At 45.5% G+C, this 21018-nt stretch overlaps 1 protein-coding gene across 22 annotated transcripts in view; it reads left to right on the forward strand.

Moving 5' to 3' along the window:
• Nucleotides 1-13: 13 nt before the first annotated feature.
• Nucleotides 14-21018, forward strand: part of CTC1 (CST telomere replication complex component 1) — a 34729-nt gene continuing 13724 nt past the window's right edge. For 5 of the 22 annotated variants that reach the window (XR_014079150.1, XM_081578428.1, XM_081578430.1 and 2 more), the window contains exons 1-11: nucleotides 7806-7859; nucleotides 11003-11166; nucleotides 13767-14004; nucleotides 14154-14362; nucleotides 16375-16519; nucleotides 18378-18668; nucleotides 18769-18897; nucleotides 19415-19647; nucleotides 19767-19944; nucleotides 20040-20240; nucleotides 20751-20877. Coding sequence is in view for 19 of the 22 variants with exons in the window: in XM_081578428.1 (XP_081434554.1) it covers nucleotides 7827-7859; nucleotides 11003-11166; nucleotides 13767-14004; nucleotides 14154-14362; nucleotides 16375-16519; nucleotides 18378-18668; nucleotides 18769-18897; nucleotides 19415-19647; nucleotides 19767-19944; nucleotides 20040-20240; nucleotides 20751-20877 (1948 nt within the window). In the remaining 3 variants the exon portion in view is untranslated. Of the gene's footprint in view, nucleotides 121-7805; nucleotides 7860-8083; nucleotides 8176-8929; nucleotides 9496-11002; nucleotides 11167-13766; nucleotides 14005-14153; nucleotides 14363-16374; nucleotides 16520-18373; nucleotides 18669-18768; nucleotides 18898-19414; nucleotides 19648-19766; nucleotides 19945-20039; nucleotides 20241-20750; nucleotides 20878-21018 lie in introns of those variants that run through there. The other 17 variants (XM_081578436.1, XM_081578440.1, XM_081578432.1 and 14 more) reach the window with 15 other exon arrangements.

Raw genomic sequence — 21018 nt, forward strand, 5'->3', positions numbered from 1 at the left:
GTAATCCGCTTGCGCCGCAGGAAGAGGCGGAGTCTAACGGGGCCTCGCCTCCTCCCTCCTGCCCCGGTGTGGGCCTCCGCAGCCCTTCTCCCTCAATTCCTAGAGCAACTTCTACACCCGGTAGGTTCATTCCAGAAATATATATTCAGTTAACGTTTGTGAAAATACAGTCAGTTCCATCTCCCCGCTTCTCTTGTACCCGTGCAAAGTGTGAGGGAAACACTGAATGCAGGAATAAGACACACCTTTCCTGTCCAGAACTCAGTTTTCCCCCCCTTACTCGCTTTACTTGCTTTCTTTCACTTTTGTCTTCTCTGAATGAACTCATTTATTTTTTTAGCGGAGTGGGAGACCTATATTTTTTTAACTTCTGGCTAGTTAAGGTAACAGTAATAATGATCAGAAGCATTTATTGAAGGAGTATGTCAAAGCTGTTGATTGTCAGTCTGCTTATTTAACTTAAAACCAGAGCACAGCATGTGAAATGCTGGGCTGGATGAAGCACAAGCTGCAATCAAGATTGCCGGGAGAAGTATCAACAATCTCAGATATGCAGATGATACCACCCTAATGGCAGAAAGTGAAAAGGAACTAAAGAGCCTCTTGATAAAGGTGGAAGAGAAGAGTGGAAAAAATTGACTTAAAACCCAACATTCAAAAAACTAAGATCACGGCGTTTGGTCCCATCACTTCATGGCAAATAGATGGGGAAAAAATGGAAACAGTGACAGACTTTATTTTCTTGGTCTCTAAAGTCACTGTGGTTGGTGACTGCAGCCATGAAATTAAAAGATGCTTGCTCCTTGGAAGAAAAGCTATGACAAACCTAGACAGCATATTAAAAAGCAGAGACATTACTTTGCCAACAAAGGTGCATCTAGTCAAAGCTATGGTTTTTCCAGTAGTCATGTATGGATGTGAGAGTTGAATTATAAAGAAACCTGAGCGCCAAAGAATTGATGCTTTTGAACTGTGGTGTTGGAGAAGACTCTTGAGAGTCCCTTGAGTTGCAAGGAGATCAAACCAGTCCATCCTAAAAGAAATCAGTCCTGAATATTCATTGGAAGGACTGATGCTAAAGCTGAAACTCCAGTACTTTGGCCACCTGATGTGAAGAACTGACTGATTGGAAAAGACCCTGATGCTGGGAAAGATTGAGAGCAAGAGGAGAAAGGGGTGACAGAGGATGGCATCATCAACTCAGTGGACTCAATGGACATGAGTTTGAGCAAACTCCGGGAGATGGTGAAGGACAGGGAAACTTGTCGTGCTGCAGTCCATGGAGTCGAAAAGAGTCTGACACAACTGAGCAACTGAACAACAACTACAAACATCTATGATTGTATTAATCAGGATCCTATCAGAAAACAGCACACTCAAAAACATTTAGTCAGTAAGAATTTAATAGTCTACGTAAAGGATATGGGCAGGATTAAGGAACAACAAAGTGCAATGGGCCACCCAGAACCTGGCAACAGCATAAAGTGGTTAGCACCTCCAGGCTTGAAAGTACAAAGGGAGAAATGTTGTTATGAGCTGGGAGAGAGGTGGAGCCATGAAAGAAGGTGTTCAGTAGACCTGGGAAGCTACTGCCACAAGCTCAGTGTTGAGGGAGAAGCAGAATAAACAGTGAATTCCCTCTCCTCCAATCCTGAATCCCCCTGCAAAATGTCTCTGTCTCCCATTAGCCAAACTTAACCTGAAACCTGAGGGCAAGAAAGCTGGAGTGGAGTGCTAGGACTGGTACTGTGGTACTCAGTCCAGTGGTCTTTCTAAAGAGTCAGGTAACACAGAAATACTCATAGGAAAAAGTTAAAGTCTTTATCCTTATCCCTCTCCTGCCCCATTCTCTTCCCCTCCCCAGTATAGGGCCAAGCCTAGGGTGAGGTAAATAAGGCAGTTGGGATGCAACATTTAATATATTTCAGGTGGCTCACTCACCTCACCCTAATTCCATCCCTGACCCAGACAAAACAGTTATTACCTGTTTGTTAGGAAAGATTCCAGGCTGTACTTGTGACTCATTTCTGACAGAGACCACCTGTTGACTCTTGGCATCTGAGTACTCCTGGACTTCCTTCTCTCCAGCCACTCCCTGGATCCATCACATCCCTGACTTCCAGCTCATTCCGGGGGTTTGCTCAGCTCTCTGTCTGTCTGTACCTGTCTCTTCCACATTTTAGCACTCCCTGTGTACTGTAACATTCCAGTTTTCACTTCTATATAGTGACTTCCAGATTCATCAGTTTAGTCCTGATCCTTCTCCCGACTTGGTTCCTATATCTCCAGCTGCCCCCTGAACAAGCATAACCTCTTCAAAATTACTTGATCTGAGACAGCTCCCAATTCTCCATACTCCCCCCAACCCCAGAATCTGTGACAGACCTTGGGGCCTTCTCATTTGATCCTGCCTGCTGCCACCAGATTAAGCTATTAACCTAACATTTAAATCATACCAGTGAGGGTGGTGGTGGATCCAGTTCAACTTTGTCTGATCACTGTAGACTAAGCTCAACTCTCCTTTTTATGAACTATCAAAAGTAAATCGCAGGATATAGAGCACATCTTCATGGACTTGGTAAATAGAGGAGGGTCTTCCAGAGCTGAGAAATACTGAATGCAATAGGAATGATTAGGTTTGGGATTTTGACCAGGCTTTGACTGGTGTTCTAATTAGGGAGTCAATGTGGCTGGAGTGGAGTGAGAGAGAGGTTTCACCTCCTCTGGGGGAATCTCTCATTCCTGTTGTTTTGGTGAAAAGGGAAGGACCATATCTCTTATGTAATAATGGGAAATAATTGCAGAGGTATACTTGCCTTATAAATAACTTGGCACCACAATGTGTAACTAGTTCATGCAATAAGGAATAGAGAGCTTCTATTGAATGAAGTGTGATAGGTGATAGGTGATATGATAGGTGATAACCAAGGTGAAGCGAGGCGGCTGCGAAGGCTCGGCGCAGAAGCGTGGCCGAGAGGAGCTAGGCCGGGCCGGGGGCCGGGGGCGGCGGCCGACAGAGGCTAGGCCGGGCCGGGGGCCGGGGGCCGGGAGCCGGGGGCGGCAACCGAGAGGGGCTAGGCCGGGACGGGGGCCGGGGGCGGCGGCCGACAGGGGCTAGGCCGGGCCGGGGGCCGGGAGCTGGGGGCGGCGACCGAGAGGGCCTAGGCCGGGCCGGGGGCCGGGGGCGGCGGCCGACAGGGGCTAGGCCGGGCCGGGGGCCGGGGGCAGCAGCTGACAGGGCCTAGGCCGGGCCGGGGGCTGAGGGCCGGGGGCGGCAGTCGAGAGGGGCTAGGCCAGGCCGGGGGCTGGGGCCGGCGGCAGCGGTGGCGGCGGCAAGAGGAATTACCCAAGGCCCAAGGTAAGAGAAATCCAAGTAAGACGGTAAGTGTTGCGAGAGGGCATCAGAGGGCAGACACACTAAAACTAAAACAACAGAAAACTAGCTAATCTGATCACACGGACCACAGCCTTGTCTATCTCAATGAAACTAAGCCATGCCGTGTGGGGCCACCCAAGACGGATGGGTCATGGTGGAGAGGTCTGACAGATTGTGGTCCACTGGAGAAGGGCATGGCAAACCACTTCAGTATTCTTGCCTTGAGAACCCCATGAACAGTATGAAAAGGCAAAAGGATAGGACACTGAAAGATGCACTCCCCAGGTCAGTAGGTGCCCAATATGCTAATGGAGATCAGTGGAGAAATAACTCCAGAAAGAATGATGGGATGGAGCCAAAGCAAAAACGATACCCAACTGTGGATGTGATTGGTGATAGACGCAAAGTCCGATGCTGTAAAGAGCAATATTGCATAGGAACCTGGAATGTTAGGTCCATGAATCAAGGCAAACTGGAAGTAGTCAAACAGGAGATGGCAAGAGTGAACGTTGACATTCTAGGAATCAGCGAACTAAGGTGGACTGGAATGGGTGAATTTAACTCAGATGACCATTATATCTACTACTGTGGGCAAGAATCCCTTAGAAGAAATGGAGTAGCCATCATGGTCAACAGAAGAGTCCGAAATGCAGTACTTGGATGCAATCTCAAAAACGACAGAATGATCTCTGTTCGCTTCCAAGGCAAACCGTTCAATATCACGGTAATCCAAGTCTATGCCTCGACCAGTAACGCCGAAGAAGCTGAAGTTGAACGATTCTATGAAGACCTACAAGACCTTCTAGAACTAACACCCAAAAAAGATGTCCTTTTCATTATAGGGGACTGGAATGCAAAAGTAGGAAGTCAAGAAACACCTGGCGTAACAGGCAGGTTTGGCCTTGGAGTACAGAATGAAGCAGGGCAAAAGCTAATAGAGTTTTGCCACGAGAACGCACTGGTAATAGCAAACACCCTATTCCAACAACACAAGAGAAGACTGTACACGTGGACATCACCAGATGGTCAACACCGAAATCAGATTGATTATATTCTTTGCAGCCAAAGATGGAGAAGCTCTATACAGTCAGCAAAAACAAGACCGGGAGCAGACTGTGGCTCAGATCATGAACTGCTTATTGCCAAATTCAGACTTAAATTGAAGAAAGTAGGGAAAACCACTAGACCATTCAGGTATGACCTAGATCAAATCCCTTATGAGTATACAGTGGAAGTGACAAATAGATTTAAGGGACTAGACCTGATAGACAGAGTGCCTGATGAACTATGGACAGAGGTTCGTGACATTGTACAGGAGACAGGGATCAAGAAAATCCCCATGGAAAAGAAATGCAAAAAAGCAAAATGGCTGTCTGAGGAGGCCTTACAGATAGCTGGGAAGAGAAGAGAAGCGAAAAGCAAAGGAGAAAAGGAAAGATATTCTCATCTGAATGCAGAGTTCCAAAGAATAGCAAGGAGAGATAAGAAAGCCTTCCTCAGCGATCAGTGCAAACAAATAGAGGAAAACAACAGATTGGGAAAGACTAGAGACCTCTTCAAGAAAATTAGAGATACCAAGGGAACATTTCACGCAAAGATAGGCTCGATAAAGGACAGAAATGGTATGGACCTAACAGAAGCAGAAGATATTAAGAAGAGGTGGCAAGAATACACAGAAGAACTGTACAAAAAAGATCTTCACGACACAGATAATCACGATGGTGTGATCACTCACCTAGAGCCAGACATCTTGGAATGTGAAGTCAAGTGGGCCTTAGAAAGCATCACTACTAACAAAGCTAGTGGAGGTGATGGAATTCCAGTTGAGCTATTTCAAATCCTCAAAGGTGATGCTGTGAAAGTGCTGCACTCGATATGCCAGCAAATTTGGAAAACTCAGCAGTGGCCACAGGACTGGAAGAGGTCAGTCTTCGTTCCAATCCCAAAGAAAGGCAATGCCAAAGAATGCTCAAACTACTGCACAATTGCACTCATCTCACATGCTAGTAAAGTAATGGTCAAAATTCTCCAAGCCAGGCTTCAGCAATATGTGAACCGTGAACTTCCAGATGTTCAAGCTGGTTTTAGAAAAGGCAGAGGAACCAGAGATCAAATTGCCAATATCCGCTGGATCATCGAAAAAGCAAGAGAGTTCCAGAAAAACATCTATTTCTGCTTTATTGACTATGCCAAAGCCTTTGACTGTGTGGATCACAATAAACTGTGGAAAATTCTGAAAGAGATGGGCATACCAGACCATCTGACCTGTCTCTTGAGAAACCTGTATGCAGGTCAGAAAGCAACAGTTAGAACTGGACATGGAACAACAGACTGGTTCCAAATAGGAAAAGGAGTACGTCAAGGCTGTATATTGTCACCCTGCTTATTTAACTTCTATGCAGAGTACATCATGAGAAACACTGGGCTGGAAGAAACACAAGCTGGAATCAAGATTGCCAGGAGAAATATCAATAACCTCAGATATGCGGATGACACCACCCTTATGGCAGAAAGTGAAGAAGAACTAAAGAGCCTCTTGATGAAGGTGAAAGAGGAGAGTGAAAAAGTTGGCTTAAAGCTCAACGTTCAGAAAACTAAGATCATGGCATCTGGTCCCATCACTCCATGGGAAATAGATGGGGAAACAGTGGAAACAGTGTCAGACTTTACTTTTTTGGGCTCCAGAATCACTGCTGATGGTGATTGCAGCCATGAAATTAAAAGACGCTTACTACTTGGAAGGAAGGTTATGGCCAACCTAGATAGCATGTTTAAAAGCAGAGACATTGCTTTGCCAACAAAAGTCCGTCTAGTCAAGACTATGGTTTTTCCAGTGGTCATGTATGGATGTGAGAGTTGGACGGTGAAGAAAGCTGAGCGCCGCAGAATTGATGCTTTTGAACTGTGGTGTTGAAGACTCTTGAGAGTTTCTTGGACTGCAAGGAGATCCAGTCAATCCATCCTAAAGGAGATCAATCCTGGGTGTTCATTGGAAGGTCTGACGTTGAAGCTGAAACTCCAATACTTTGGCCACCTCATGCGAAGGGTTGACTCATTGGAAAAGACCCTAATGCTGGGTAGGATTGGGGGCGGGAGGAGAAGGGGACGACAGAGGATGAGATGGTTGGATGGCATCACCGACTCGATGAACATGGGTTTGGGTAGACTCCGGGAGTTGGTGATGGACAGAGAGTCCTGGCGTGCTGCAATTCATGGGGTCGCAGAGAGTCGGACACGACTGAGCGACTGAACTGAACTGAATTGAATGAAGTTGTATTAGGGGATACCATAACTTGTAGAATTAAAATTTCTTTCAATTTAATTGTGTTTTTATTGAAGCATATTTGATTTACAATGTTGTGCTAACTTGTAGAATTAAAATCTTTGTTTCCTGTTATGACTACAGCATTCTTATTGTCTAAAATATGTATATTTACTTATAATAATAAATGTGTATTCTATATTGCTCTAAACACGATTTGAAGCTGTTGCAAGTATACAATAGCCTTTGATGCTCCTCTTTCACTTCGTACCTTTAATTTCCACTCCTTCCCTCCAGCCTCAGTGACTTCTTGCATTTCTTTCCACCACAAAGCCTTTGTTGTTTCACCTGTCCATTCTTTCTCTGTAATCCCCATCATATGAATCCTTCACTTCTCTCAATATTTTAAATAGAAAATCAGTGTTTCAGTAAGGCTTTCACTATATAAAAGGGACACCCCTGCATTCCACAGTACCTATAACTAACATTCTACACATTTTACTTTTTTTTTTCTCAGTCTCCATGTTCTATAATTAAGCTCCATGAGAGCAAAGATTTTTATTTGCTTTCTTCACTGCTATACCCCCAAAGTCTAGAATAGTGCTGACACATAGTTGCATGAATTCTGTGCACTCCACTGCCTATTAAGCCATGGATTGATTGGTTGGTTGACTAAATTAGGAAGAGAAGAGGCTTTCATTAGTAAATCCACAAAAATTTATCAGGTTCTGATTTGACAAGTACTGTTCTAGGCATCAAATACAAAGAAAAATAGGTTAAAACTTCTAGGTACTCATAGTCAAATGGGGGAAATAGTTAAACAATTACAGCTATGGGTTAAGGCATAACACAAGTATGAATGATGTGCTCTGGCTGCATTAAGGAGGAAACACTTCCTCTGCTTGGCAGGATCAGCGAGATGGAAAGATGCTTAGGCGTTATCAGCCAGGCCGGTTGTATTTGAGCTCCTAAACTCCCTCATCCCAGAGATGCCAGACAAGGTATCACTGGGGAGGAGATTAGGTATGCCAGAGTCGGGGACAGAGGTGGGAGTAGAGCAGAGCGGTACTGAGGCTGAATGGGGAGGAGTCGGAGGTGGAGCCAGGGGGCGCGCCCTCTGATGACGTCACGAACCAGCCCTCCTTCAAGTCTCCGCGCGCTTCTCACGGGCGGAGTCGCGGGCGCATCATGGCGGCTTCCCGGGCTGAGGCTCCTGGCTCTGTGAGTGCTGTTCTCTGTCCCTCGTCTCTTTTTTTGTTGTTCCAGATTTTTTTTTCCCCCCTGTAACCTTCTCCTTGCCTCTTTGCCTCCCTGCCTCCCCCGGGGGAGGGGGGACTGTGAGGCTGTTCGTCCCGCCCCTTTCACCGGTTCTGCGTATTTATTTCATCATGCTTGCAGCGCTGTCTGTGAGCATTAAAGACGTCTCTGTCCACTGTTTAGGCTTCAAGCCCAATGGGAAGCCAGGATCAGACTAATGGCTACCTGTGGGCCTGTGAGTTCCTGGCGGAGACCCCTGATGTAACTGTAGAGAAAATGGGTAACTGATAATTGTAAAAGCTTCTGAGACCCGAAGTGCGTGTAGGAGTTAGCAGGGTTGGTTTTTTTTTTTTTTTTAAAGGCGATAAAAGAGGTTTCAAGGCGCAAGCAAAAACCTGTTCAAAGGCTAGAAATAGAGCAGTGTCTTTGAAAAACTCAAAAAGTTCAATTGGGTGGTGGTGGAGGGGTCAGAGCTGACAGTCTTCTAAGTGTTGGTAAGCAGTGACTTCAACCTGAGGATAACTGGAAGTTATTGAAGCGTTTTAAGCGAAAGAGTGATCGGTTGAGTTTCATTTTTGTTTCCTTAGGTAGGAGTGTAAAGAGTGGACTAGAGAGTATCAGTTAAAAGGCTGTAGTTTATATGTAGTAAGAGGTGGTGATGACCCCCGACCACGCAGCAATGTTGAGGTTCCAAACGTGAAGACATTAAAAAGATATTGAGGAGATAGAATCTAAATTAAGTAAACTTCCCAGGTTAATACTTTCTCGACCTCATCCACTAACTGGATGGCTTTGATAGTCAGTGACAGGTGCTGGTTTTCCTAAATCTTTACTTTAGCTGAGATCTCTCTCCTGAACCCAGTTATATCCATCTGCCTGCCAGATTCTCCACCTGGCCAGCCTACATACCCAACACTGAACTTTCCACAAAATCCACCCCTCTTACGATGTTAACTAGCTTTGCAAATATCCTCAACCCAATAGTTCTACCTTGAAATGTGGATGTCCTCTTTCACTTCTTCCTTTCCCTACAGGAGACCCAAAATCAATATACACTCTGTGACCAACCTCCCCACCCTACCCCTGGACTCTGATTCAACAGATGGAACCACCTAAAAATCAACTGCATTTTAAGCAAAACTTTGGTGATTCTGAGGCAGCATTACCACTTTGAGAAACAGTAGTAGTCTGTGTGCCAATGGACATGTCCTCAGGAATGGGAGCTAAAAGAGAAGACCAAGAGAAGATGACAAAAAATGTGGGAGTCTGGGCTGTGATTATGTTGGTGGGCAGTTCTGAGTGATGACCTGATCCGGTTTTGAGCACCCTGACCATGAACAAGAGTGACTGAGGTGGGGTGAAGGTGAAGTCAGTGATAGCACTGTTCAAAAGGACCCTGAAGTCATCTAGAACTTGAATGCTGGTTTTTCAAGCTGCTAAAGGCTAATTGGGGGCTTCCCAGGTGGCGCAGTGGTAAAGAATCTGCCTGCCTATACAGAAGACATGGGTTTGATCCCTGGGTCAGGAAGACCCCCTGGATTAGGAAGTGGCAACCTACTCCAGTATTCTTGCTGGGAAATCTCATGGACAGAGGAACCTGGTGAGTTACAGTCCATGGGGTCACAAAGAGTCTGACACAACTGAACACACAGCACACAAAGGTTAACTGAATGTGGAGGACTGACCATAGAAGAACATTGGAGGAACAGGAATAAAGCTGTAATGGTTTAAGATTATCTCTGGGGATCAAGAAGGATAAAGGTCCTACCCCTAAGTATTGTTGAACTCTGTTGGAATTTTTAAATAAACCTGCTTAGCACTGAGAGTATGCCAGACTGGTCCCCTCCCCTAGAGTTAGGCATATACAGAGGCAACAAAATCTGGCACATACACAAAGATGGTTCCTGTCCTTCTTAGGAAACCCATGTCTTAGCTACAAAGTTAAGATCTACTGGATTACTAGAAAAGGAAACAATTCTATGGGAATTGTATCTTATATGTAATCTGTTTATAGGACCTCAGATATATACACTTCACTAAAAAATGAGAGGGGATTAATAAAAGAATTAGAAAAAAAAGAGGGAATGATTAAAAATTATACTGTTTACGTTCTTTTATGTACGTTCTTTTATTAAGCACATTTCCATATACATATTACTATACAGTACTATGTACTATAGTTTATGAGCAATTTAAAGGATTTTTTTTTGAAGGTGACTTTACTTTTTTAAAGTTAACGTAGCAACAAAACCTTTTTTTTTTTTTTTAATTTATTCATTTATTTGTTTTTGGCTGCTCTGGGTCTTCCTTGCTGCGCAAGGGCTTTCTTTAAGTTGTGTCTAGTGGGTGCTATTCTTCATTGTGATGCATGGGCTTCTCATTGCGGTGGCTTCTCTTGTGGAGCTCAGGCTCTAGGTGCAAGGGCTTCTGTAGTTGCAGCTGAAAGGCTTAGTTGCCCTGAGGCATGTGGAATCTGCCCAGACCAGAGATTGAAGCTGTGTCCCCTGTTTGGCAAGCAGATTCTGAGAGTGGCTTTTGACCAGTCTTGTTCCACTTGCTGGCTTTAGAATCAGACCCCCGGGAATTTTCTGGTGGTCCAGTGGTTAGGATTTGGTGCTTTCACTGCACAGGGTCTGGATTCAATCCCTGGTTGGGGAACTGGTATCTTACAAGCCATTCAGCATGGCCAGAGGGGGGAAAAAAAAGAGAACTAGAATCAGACCCCATATAAGATGGGCTGCCACTGCTGATCATTGCTCTTAATAGAGGCATGTGCAAGGTACTGTGGGAACCCCAAGAAGGGAGCAGGATTCTGCTGGAGATGCTCAAAGAAGACTTCACAAGGAATATTTATTCTAATTGAGTGCTTTAAGGATTAGTACGGTTTTGTTAAAGAGGCAAGGCCAAAGCTGGATGGCCAGTTGTCTAAGCTGACAGTCTAAACTAAGACTTCTAAGGTTTCTTCAAGCTCTAAACTCCTTTACATATTCATTTACATTCCCTCTTAACTTGCTTTTTTTTGGTAATCTATTCCTTTATTCTTTCCCAAATTTCCTTGGTGGACAGGATAGTCAGGAAGGTGTTTTAACTAGCTTTACTTTCCTCAGGAGCAAGCCTGGCTTGAGGTTGCCCAGGCCTTCATCCAAGAGACCCTGTGTCCACCTGGCAAGGAGCCTGATGTCCAGTTGACTCAGTTGGTCATTGACTGTGTGAAGACTACCTGGTTGTCCCAGGGAACGAGCCAGGGTTTAACACTCCCCCTCAGCTACAGGTAAGAAGAGGTGGGCTTCACAGGAAAGTTAAATTTGGGATTGAAAATGAAGAACTTATCTTTTGAGATGAGTAAGGGGAAACTTGCTGAGGTGAGAAAAAGGTGGTGTAAACAAAACCTCCTTTTGCCAATCCTTCTCCCTCAAGCTGCTTTTCTTTAACTGTCAATCTCCTTATTTGTCTCAAGTCATGTTTAGAGACAAAGGGAAAGGGTTGAGAACGTAGAAAATATCGGAAAAGAACCCTCAAAGTGGGAAGAGAGGCTGATATTATTTCATTTGTTTGTGCTAGAAAACTAAGATATAGACAGTGACTTCAGCAAGTGCAGATCATTGTGTTTTGGGAGACCTGAGTTTGAGGTCTGAAGCTGGGTTATTTTATTTTATTTTATTTTTTAAAACTTTACACTACCATTTCCTAAGGGCTTCCCTGGTGGCTCAGCAGTAAAGAATCCACCTGCACTGCAGGAGCTGCAGGAGATGTGGGTTCGATCCCTGGGTTGGGAAGATCCCCTGGAGGAGGGCATGGCAACCCACTCTAGTATTCTTGCCTAGGCAGACAGAGGAGCCTGGTGGGCTACAGTCCATAGGGTCCCAAAGAGTCAGACACGACCAAAGCGACTTCGCACGCATGCACCATTTCCTAAACTGTTCTAGGTAATGTTAATAAAGTACCACAGGAAAAGGGTTCCAGGCCAAACATGCTTGAGAGACACTGGATGTGATAATCTTCTCTAAGAGAGGCATGAGGCTCATTAACATGCTAAAGGCTCTGAAAAGTCCTCCAAAAAGAAACCTGTTTATCTCTTCATAAACGTAACCACTCTCTGGAATATGGGAGAATTCTTATGAATATCTTTATATTTTTTAATATACATGCATCTATTCCGAAGCAAAATATAGTGGTTTTACGTAACTTCAGACTTTGTGTAAATGGTCCGGTACCTTATGTATCCTTTGCAGTTTGCTTTTTGTGCTTAACCTTTTGAGATTTGTTCACATTGATAGCTCTAGGTCATATTTTTAACTGCTGTATGGTATTCTGTCAAGTGAATATACATATCACTGTTTTTTCTTTTTTAAAAAAGGTAGAAATCTGTTTAGGTTTGTTTAATTTGTTGTTTCCCAATAACTGAAAATCAAAAAGAATCATTGAAAAATGGTAACTCAGCAATTTTTAGGAAACTTGCAACCTTTTTAAGTTTCTTGTTATTCTTCAAGATGAATGTAGAGTAGATAGCACAATATGTAGAAGACGGTGGATGAGGATAATGTAAAAATTATTTGACAGGTAAAATAATTTATTATTTAACAGGAAAAATTTTAATTTTTCCATTTCCCTTCGTTGAGTGCGTGGTGTATGTCAGGTCCCATGGCAGGCCTTGAAAGTTGGAGGGCAGGACCCTGAAGAATCTACCAAGAGTGACCCTGTCCTTACTGTTTTTTGTCCTACAGGTGCCTTGGATGAAGGAATGGTTCTCTCTAGCCATTTTTCTTAGGCTTTTATAGAAATAGGGAAAGATAGAAATACTTCTGAGTGAGGCATGCCTGGCTTTGCCACCTACACGACTGTGTACCTGAACCTCTAAATTTCATCATTGGCAGTGTTTCCAGGGGTTTTTGGTGAAGATTCAATGCAATATTGAGCATGAATGGACCCAATATAATATGTACATAGCAGGGGCACACCACATCTTAGTGTCTGATTTGCCTTTTATTTGCTCTGAAGTCACTGGGGAAGAATGAGGCCAATGCAGAAGGGGAGTGGGCCATCTAAAATAGCATTTCTAATCTTTAGCACTCACATGTGGATTATGTTCCTGAGTGCAACAAGGAGAATAAATTGTTATGCTTTGTAACCTTATCCTGTTTCTCTTCCACTGGGAGGGGGGTGGGGGGACCATGGGAATATAAGTGAGTGGAATAATGGTATTACAGAAGTGTGACTGTCACCACTTTGATAAATTGTGTTACATTCTCTGTGAGATACCTCACAATGGATACTGACTTAGCAGTATTGCAGCACTTTGCCTGAGAATGGCTGGTCTCAAACATCTCTTGAAAGCTGGGAACTTGTGATACCAACTTCCCCCTGAGCCTCAACCTGCCAGCCAGTCTCCAGTGCTGTGATATTCTAGATTAGGAAGGGAACCTGATTGGGGCCAATGAGGTTGAGCCATTAGACAGATGTCTTAGTGTCTCCACTGGAGTTCTCTGTGGAAGCTGAGAGCTGAGATGGTGTCAAGGGAGCAGTTTGTTTTGTCTCTAAAGCATTCTCCCCACATGCTCATCCCCTCAGGCCACTCTTACATTCCCACTCCATTTCTCTGGATTCTGTCTGTGGCACTATCTTGTTCAGGATCTCATTCAGCAGACTTTCTTCTCGCCTTCCCTAGGTACCACCCAGTCTTTGGACCCACACCTCCTCCTCATTTTTTTAGGCCCTCACTCCCAATTTTTTTTCCCTTTAATCAATCAAACAAACTGTATTAGTCCACGTTCCCCATTGATCTTTCCTCAGGATCTTGGATTTGTGGAGGGTGAGGATAATTCCTAGGCTTGGACGTAGCTATACAGAACCTCTGTTCTCTTCACTCTGCAGCTTTGTCTCAGTAAAGGACCTCAGGATCCACCAGCGTCTCCCATGCTGCAGCCACTTGTCCTGGAGCAGTGCTGCATACCAGGCTTGGGCCCAAGAGGCTGGACCACGTGGGGTCCCCCTGCCCCGGGAACGACTGTTACTTTTAGGGACACTAACAGACCTATTAGGGAACTTGGAACAAGAGTGCAGGAATGGAAGCCTCTATATAAGAGACAACACTGGTGCCCTGGACTGTGAGGTGAGTAGGAAGGGGTTGTCAAATGCCTCAGATCCTAATAAGAATGGTGTCAAGGGAGCAAGACAATTAAGTCTCTGAGGGAACAAAGATGGAGCAGGATGGATTGGGTGCCAGGATCCTGATTAATCCTTGCCTTTGGTCTTTTCTAGCTCATAGATCTGGACCTTTCTTGGTTGGGCCATCTCTTTCTGTTCCCCAGCTGGAGTTACCTCCCTCCTCTGATGAAGTCCCCAGGAGAGGGGCATGTAGAGCTCTGGGGTACCCCCGTGCCGGTATTTCCTTTGACCATCAGTCCTGGCCCTCTCACCCCCATCCCTGTTGTCTACCCAGAGATGGCTTCCCGCCTGCTCAGGCACAGGTAATTCTTCCATCCAAGGGAGGAGGGAGCGTTGTAAAACTGGGAGGACAGTGGATCAGTGGACGGAGGGAAAGAAAAGCATAGAAAGTAATATAAATGGAATGTTCCAAATCGGGGAAACAATGCAGGATTCTTCACAGGAAGCACACCTTATCTAAGGGCAGGTAGAGTTTGAAGGAGGCTTTTAGAATAATGGCTTTGGGCTATGAAAATTTTACATCCCTATTTCTCTTCAAGAAAATTAGAGATACCAAGGGAACATTTCATGCAACGATGGGCTCAATAAAGGACAGAAATGGTATGGACCTAATAGAAGCAAAAGATACTAAGAACACATAGAAGAACTGTACAAAAAAGATCTTCATGACCCAGATAATCACGATGATGTGATCACTCACCTAGAGCCAGACATCTTGGAATGTGAAGTCAAGTGGGCCTTAGGAAGCATCACTACAAACAAAGCTAGTGGAGGTGATGGAATTCCAGTTGAGCAATTTCAAATCCTAAAAGATGATGCTGTGAAAGTGCTGCACTCAATATGCATTCAAATTTGGAAAACTCAGCAGTGGCCACAAGACTGAAAAAGGTCAGTTTTCATTCCAGTCCCAAAGAAGGGCAATGCCAAAGAATGCTCAAACTACTGCACAATTGCACTCATCTCACATGCTAGTAAAATAATGCTCAAAATTCTCCAAGCCAGGCTTCAACAGTATGTGAACCATGAACTTCCAGATGTTCAAGCTGGTTTTAGAAAAGGCAGAGGAACCAGAGATCAAATTGCCAACATCCGCTGGGTCATTGAAAAAGCAAGAGAGTTCCAGAAAAACATCTATTTCTGCTTTATTGACTATGCCAAAGCCTTTGACTGTGTGGATCACAATAAATTCTGAAAAATTCTTCAAGAGATAGGAATACCAGACCACCTGACCTGCCTCTCGAGAAATCTGTATGCAGGTCAGGAAGCAACAGTTAGAACTGGACATGGAACAATAGACTGGTTCCAAATAGGAAAAGGAGTACATCAAGGCTGTATATTGTCACCCTGCTTATTTAACTTATATGCAGAATACATAATGAGAAATGCTGGGCTGGATGAAGGACAAGCTGGAATCAGTATTGCCAAGAGAAATATCAATAACTTCAGATATGCAGATGACACCACCCTTATGGCAGAAAGTGAAGAAGAACTAAAGAGCTTCTTGATGAAAGTGAAAGAGGAGAGTGAAAAAGTTGGCTTAAAGCTCAACATTGAGAAAACAAAGATCATGGCATCCAGTCTCATCACTTCATGGCAAATAGATGGGGAAACAGTGGAAACAGTGACTGACTTTATTTTGGGGGCTCCAAAATCACTGCAGATGGTGACTGCAGCCATGAAATAAAAAGATGCTTACTCCTTGGAAGAAAAGCTATGACCAACCTAGACAGCATATTAAAAAGCAGAGACATTAGTTTGCCAACAAAGGTCCATCTAGTCAAGGCTGTGGTTTTTCCAGTGGTCATGTATGGATGTAAGAGTTGGACTATAAAGAAAGCTGAGTGCCAGAGAGTTGATGCATTTGAACTGTGGTGCTGGAGAAGACTCTTGAGAGTCCCTTGAACTGCAAGGAGATCCAACCAGTCAACCCTAAAGGAAATCAGCCCTGAATATTCATTGGAAGGACTGATGTTGAAGCTGAAACTCCAATACTTTGGCCACCTGATGTGAAGAGCTGACTCATTTGAAAAGACCCTGATGCTGGGAAAGATTGAAGGCAGGAGGAGAAGGGGACGACAGAGGATGAGATGGTTGGATGGCATCACTGACTCAATGGACGTGAGTTTGAGTGTACTCCGGGAGTTGGTGATGGACAGGGAGGCCTGGCATGCTGCAGTCCATGGGGTCGCAAAGAATCGGACATGACTGAGCAACTGAACTGAACTGAGATTGTGGTGGAAAGGAAGGCGTTTGTAAGGGGAAGAAAAAAGAGGGAGAGATAAAAAATGACTGCTCTTCTCTCTACCTGTTTTAGAAGTAAGCTCAGAAATATGCAGCCAAACCTTGCTGGGAATCTCATTCGATTCAGTGCTCTGGTGAAAAGTCAGAAGAAAGCTTACTTTGTCCTGTTTCTTGGTGGATCCTCCCCAGCTGGCATCCAGGTGTCTGTCATTGTGCAGGTGAGGTTTAGGGTCCATTCAGGGGTGTGGAGGTGCAAGACGGCTGTATAGGCTCCTAACAGGAAAGATAGCATCATAGGAGAAACCATGTAGGAAAGGAGGACGGCTTCAGAGACTTGTTTCTAGAACAGTGCAGTTGAAGGAAGAGTCCGGGTGGTACCTTCCCTACGTTTAGAAGACGGGTAGAAGACTTCCCCGCTCTGTAGCTCATTCAAGGAGACGGCTTCTGTATCGTGTGTCCCATTTTGAAAAACCCAGAATCACTTGTTTTCCCCCAGAAGAATGACCAAGAAAAGTATTTATCCTAACACCATTAAAACATGGAATAACATGTTCTTTAAAAAAAAAACTTGGTACTTAATGTTGAGTCTTTTTACATCAACTGATATGATTTTATTTTGTATTATTTTTTTTAATTAATTTTTATTGAGTATAGTTTTACCATATTGTGTTAGTCTCTACTGTACGTCAGTGTGAATCAGCTATATGTATACATAGGTCACCTCTTTTTTGGATTTCCTTCTCATTTAGGTCACCACAGAGCATTAAGTAGAGTTCCCTGAGCTGTACAGAGGGTTCTCATTAGTTACCTGTTTTATGCATAGTAGTGTGTCTATGTCAATCCCTGTGTTCAGTCAAACCATCATAAACTACTGGTTTTGCATAAGCAGTAAACTTTCGTGAGGTCTTAGTTATGAGTGGTGACGTTGAGGTCTGGTTGGTGTTTTCAAGTAGAAATGAGGGTCTGTGAAGCTGAGTACTGGGGACTGTGAAGTTCAGGTATCCTGAGTCATCAGTTGTGTTTCAAAGCCCCTGAGAATGGCAGTTGTGCTCTGGGAGGAACATGCCCTAAAAGATGGTTGTATTTATTAATGATCTTCTCTATGTAACTTTTTCCCATTTGCTTAAATTTCTTCAATAATCCCTTGTTGGCCCCTTGTGCATTCCATATGATACCTTCTGGGGTTTATTTATTTTCCTACTTGGATGATTCTCCCTTTCCAATTGATTAAAAGTCTTCAGCATGTTATTTCTGGATTTTTTTCTTCATCTTGGCTCTTCCATTTTGTCTCCCGCCACCCCCAAGAACATTCCTCCTCCGTCCTGGCCAGTGTTCTCCTTGCCTTGCTCATTCCGAGTTCTGAACATTTCTATGTTGTTTTCTCTTGCTTGAAACACCTTCCTCTCTCCTCTCCACTTCAGCAAACCAGAGAGGGCCTTCAGGACCCTGGCAAGTTCAGCTTCTGTCACTTGGCCTTCCTGATCATCCGAGCCCATCCTGACCTCTTTTCTTTCTCTGAAACCTTACCAAATATGTGTTGTTTTTGCCACTTGATCATATATGACTCCATGTTATTACTTAGGTTTTGTGTCTGTGTTTCCCAGTGGTTTGATATATGTTAGAGAAGAGAGAACAGTCTTTTATTTCCCTTAACATCTGCCCCCATACTGGATACACACGTACCGTGTTCATATTGAGTAAATAAGTGAAAGTTGTTTGCATGGCTGGTCTGTATGGCGGGGTGGGATAGGGGAAATGCAAGGGCAGAATTGTCTGCATGAAATATTTATATATTTTGGAGGAAGCTGTACAGATGGTGTGTGCCTTGGGAGAGGGATTAGGAAACGTTTGCCATCTCCTATGAGAGGGGAGAGATCCTGAGAGTTCTGAGGCTTAAGATTTAATTGGCAAACAGGAAAAATAAAGAAGTAAGGAAAAGAAAAAAAAAAAGAGGTAAGGAAAGGCTCTCGAGGAGCTAGTCCTTGAGGTGACATGGTGATGGGAAGGAGCTCCTGCAGAGGGACAGGACGTGGGAAGCCTCTTACGTACCGTGTCACCTGCTTCTGCACAAGCCAGGTCCCTGCCCAGCTGGTGTGGCACCGAGCCATCTGTCCTGGTAGAGCCTACGTGCTGACGGAACTGAGAGTGTCCAAGCTCCCTGGTCACCGTTACCGGATGTGGATAACCAGCCCCTCCTCCCAGCTGTTGCCGCTGAAACCAGAATGTGTGCGAGAGCTGGAACTGGAGCTGGCCCAAGCCCCCTCGGAGGCCGACCCCCAGTCACTGCCCCGGCCTAGCAGACCCCAGGACAAGAAGGGTCCAGGTCCAGACTATCTCGTCCGGGACTCCATACTCTTATCCTACACGGTGCGCACGAGGGAGAGGTTCCTGAGCCTGGGGGACAGGAATTGTGGGGTGTCCAAAGAGGAAGGGCCTGAGGATCACCTGGCCCTTTGGCTTCTTGCAGGGGGTGGTCACTGACACGCTGAATCAGCCTGCGGGCCTCTATGAGCTGGACAGGAAGCTGGAGCTTTGCCTCGCCTACCAGCAGTTCCGTGGCCTCAGGCGGGTGGTGCGACCAGGAGTCCGTCTGGAGGTATGTGAGGGGGTCAGGGCTGGTGACAAAGAGAAACTCTCTTACCTTTATAAGTTGGTCTTTTTTTGAAGCAGGTCGACACCCATACAACAAAATTATAAAAATAATAAATGTGTTGGAGTGTGAGGTGCTTTTGTTAATAATGATTTGGATGAGAGCTCAGATCAGGTGTGGAAATTGGGGCCCTGGGAGGAGCAGGTGGGTCCAGAGCATCTCCTTTCTAAAAGGACCTTCTCACTGGAGGAGGAGATGCTAGAGGAGACTAGATGCTAGAGGAGATGCTAGGCCAGGACGACCTCAAGCAGCCCAGTGAGCCCTCTGGCCCACAGAAAGGCTGAGTATGGCTCCTGTGAGATGAAGGCTTATTTACTGCAGGGGAATGGGTCATGATGGAAAGCAAGACAGAGCTGGAGGGAAGTAACCTGTAACCTGTTTCCTATGACCCAGGCAGTGGCAAACTGCATTTACCTCTGTCTGGGACCATTGAGTTGCTTTTTCACCTCTTCTGCCTCCCCAGCTCCAGGATGTTCACCTCCTGCAGTCAGTGGGCGGGGGGACGAGAAGACCCATATTAGCCCCCTGCCTTCGTGGCGCCGTTCTGCTTCGGGGCTTCTCTCATCAGGTGCCCAAGACTCAGTTTTCCCACCAAGTCCCCCAGGCCTCCCTGTATGAGCAGCTGGTGTGGGAGCATCAGTTAGGACTCCCCGTCTACCTGTGGGCCACCAAGGCCCTGGAGGATCTGGCCTGCAAGTGAGGAGGATGTGGATTGGGGCTGGGGAGGTGGTGAAGGGTGGGCCACTTTGTCTCAGGGAAGCCATATTCCGGAAGAATCTCTGGGGGAAGTGACTCCGCTTCTCTCCGTGGCCAAGGCTGTGTCCTCACATGCTGAGACACCACCAGTTCCTGAAGTATTCGTCACCTGGGGACCCCAGCCTGGGACTACAGATCCTGGACCCGATCTTGAAGGTTCTCATTCCACCTGACTGCCCTGGTCGGAACACACAGAGCGAGATCCTTGAAGAGCCACATTACTGTCCACTCCAGAAGGTCTGAGGATGTCGGGGTATGGGTGGCAGATCTAATGCCCTGGGGGACACCCGGGCACAGGGGACACGTAATCTGATGTCTCGTCTCTCGGACAGTACACCCAGCTGCAGACCCCCTGCTTTTTCCCTACTTTGGCTGTCCTGAAAGAGGAAGCGAAGCGCAGGGCCTGGGCCTCCTTTGACCCTAAGACCCTTCTGCCCCTCCCAGAGGCTTCTCACTTGCCCAGTTGGCAACTCAATCAGCGCCTGGCCTGGTCCTGGCAGTACCTACTGCCTTCTGCATTCCACCCTGCCCCGGTGAGTGTGGCTCCAGCAGGGTTCCGGGGACTTCCTCTGTTTGCCATTTGCACTACCCCTGCCATAGTCCTTTCTTGTCATTTTGATGGCACTAGCCTTCTTACTAGACCGCTCCATCTCTTCCTGGACCCCTCTAATCCACTCCCCTGCAATGACTAGAAATGGGTGGGGTAAAATGTAACATGGTTTACAAAACTAATTTAAATCCTTCTCTTGTTTCTCCCAGAGTGTATAAAGTCAAACCCAAACCCCCTCTTATGTCTTGTGCTCCATGGTCTCCTGGCTCTAACCTCGATCTGTAAACTTTCCCTCCAGCTGCTAAATGTGTGAATGCAGGTGCATTTTCCCCAATCTTTCTACCCCACTTCAGGATAAATTCTTTAAGCTCTGAGATCATGTCTTTGTGGTTCATTTTGTAGCTGTAACAGTTAACACTGTGCCTGGCACATGGTAGATGCTTTGTGTATTTGTTTAGTGAAACTTGATGCCTAGGCCTTCATGTCCTTGCAGGTACTACTTGGGGTCCTGGTGCCATCATCTCGTAAAGGGTGTCTGCGACTTCAGGACCAGAGCGGTTCCCTGTCCTGCCTACTCCTGGCCCAGCCCTTGCAGCCCCTCACTGACCCCAGGCTCATAGGTTTGGAGTTCAGTGGTGGAGAGAAGATGATGGGAGTGAGAAAGAGGGTCTCTGAACTGGGGAGTGTGGAAGAGAGCTTCTGCCAGGATTCAGTAGAGATGCTCAAGTAGCTTATGTTGATCAACAAGTCTGGGGGGTGGT

This window comes from Giraffa tippelskirchi, chromosome 3 (assembly GCF_054371585.1).
Source record: "Giraffa tippelskirchi isolate mGirTip1 chromosome 3, T2T-mGirTip1v1.2.pri, whole genome shotgun sequence".
Lineage (NCBI taxonomy): Eukaryota > Metazoa > Chordata > Mammalia > Artiodactyla > Giraffidae > Giraffa > Giraffa tippelskirchi.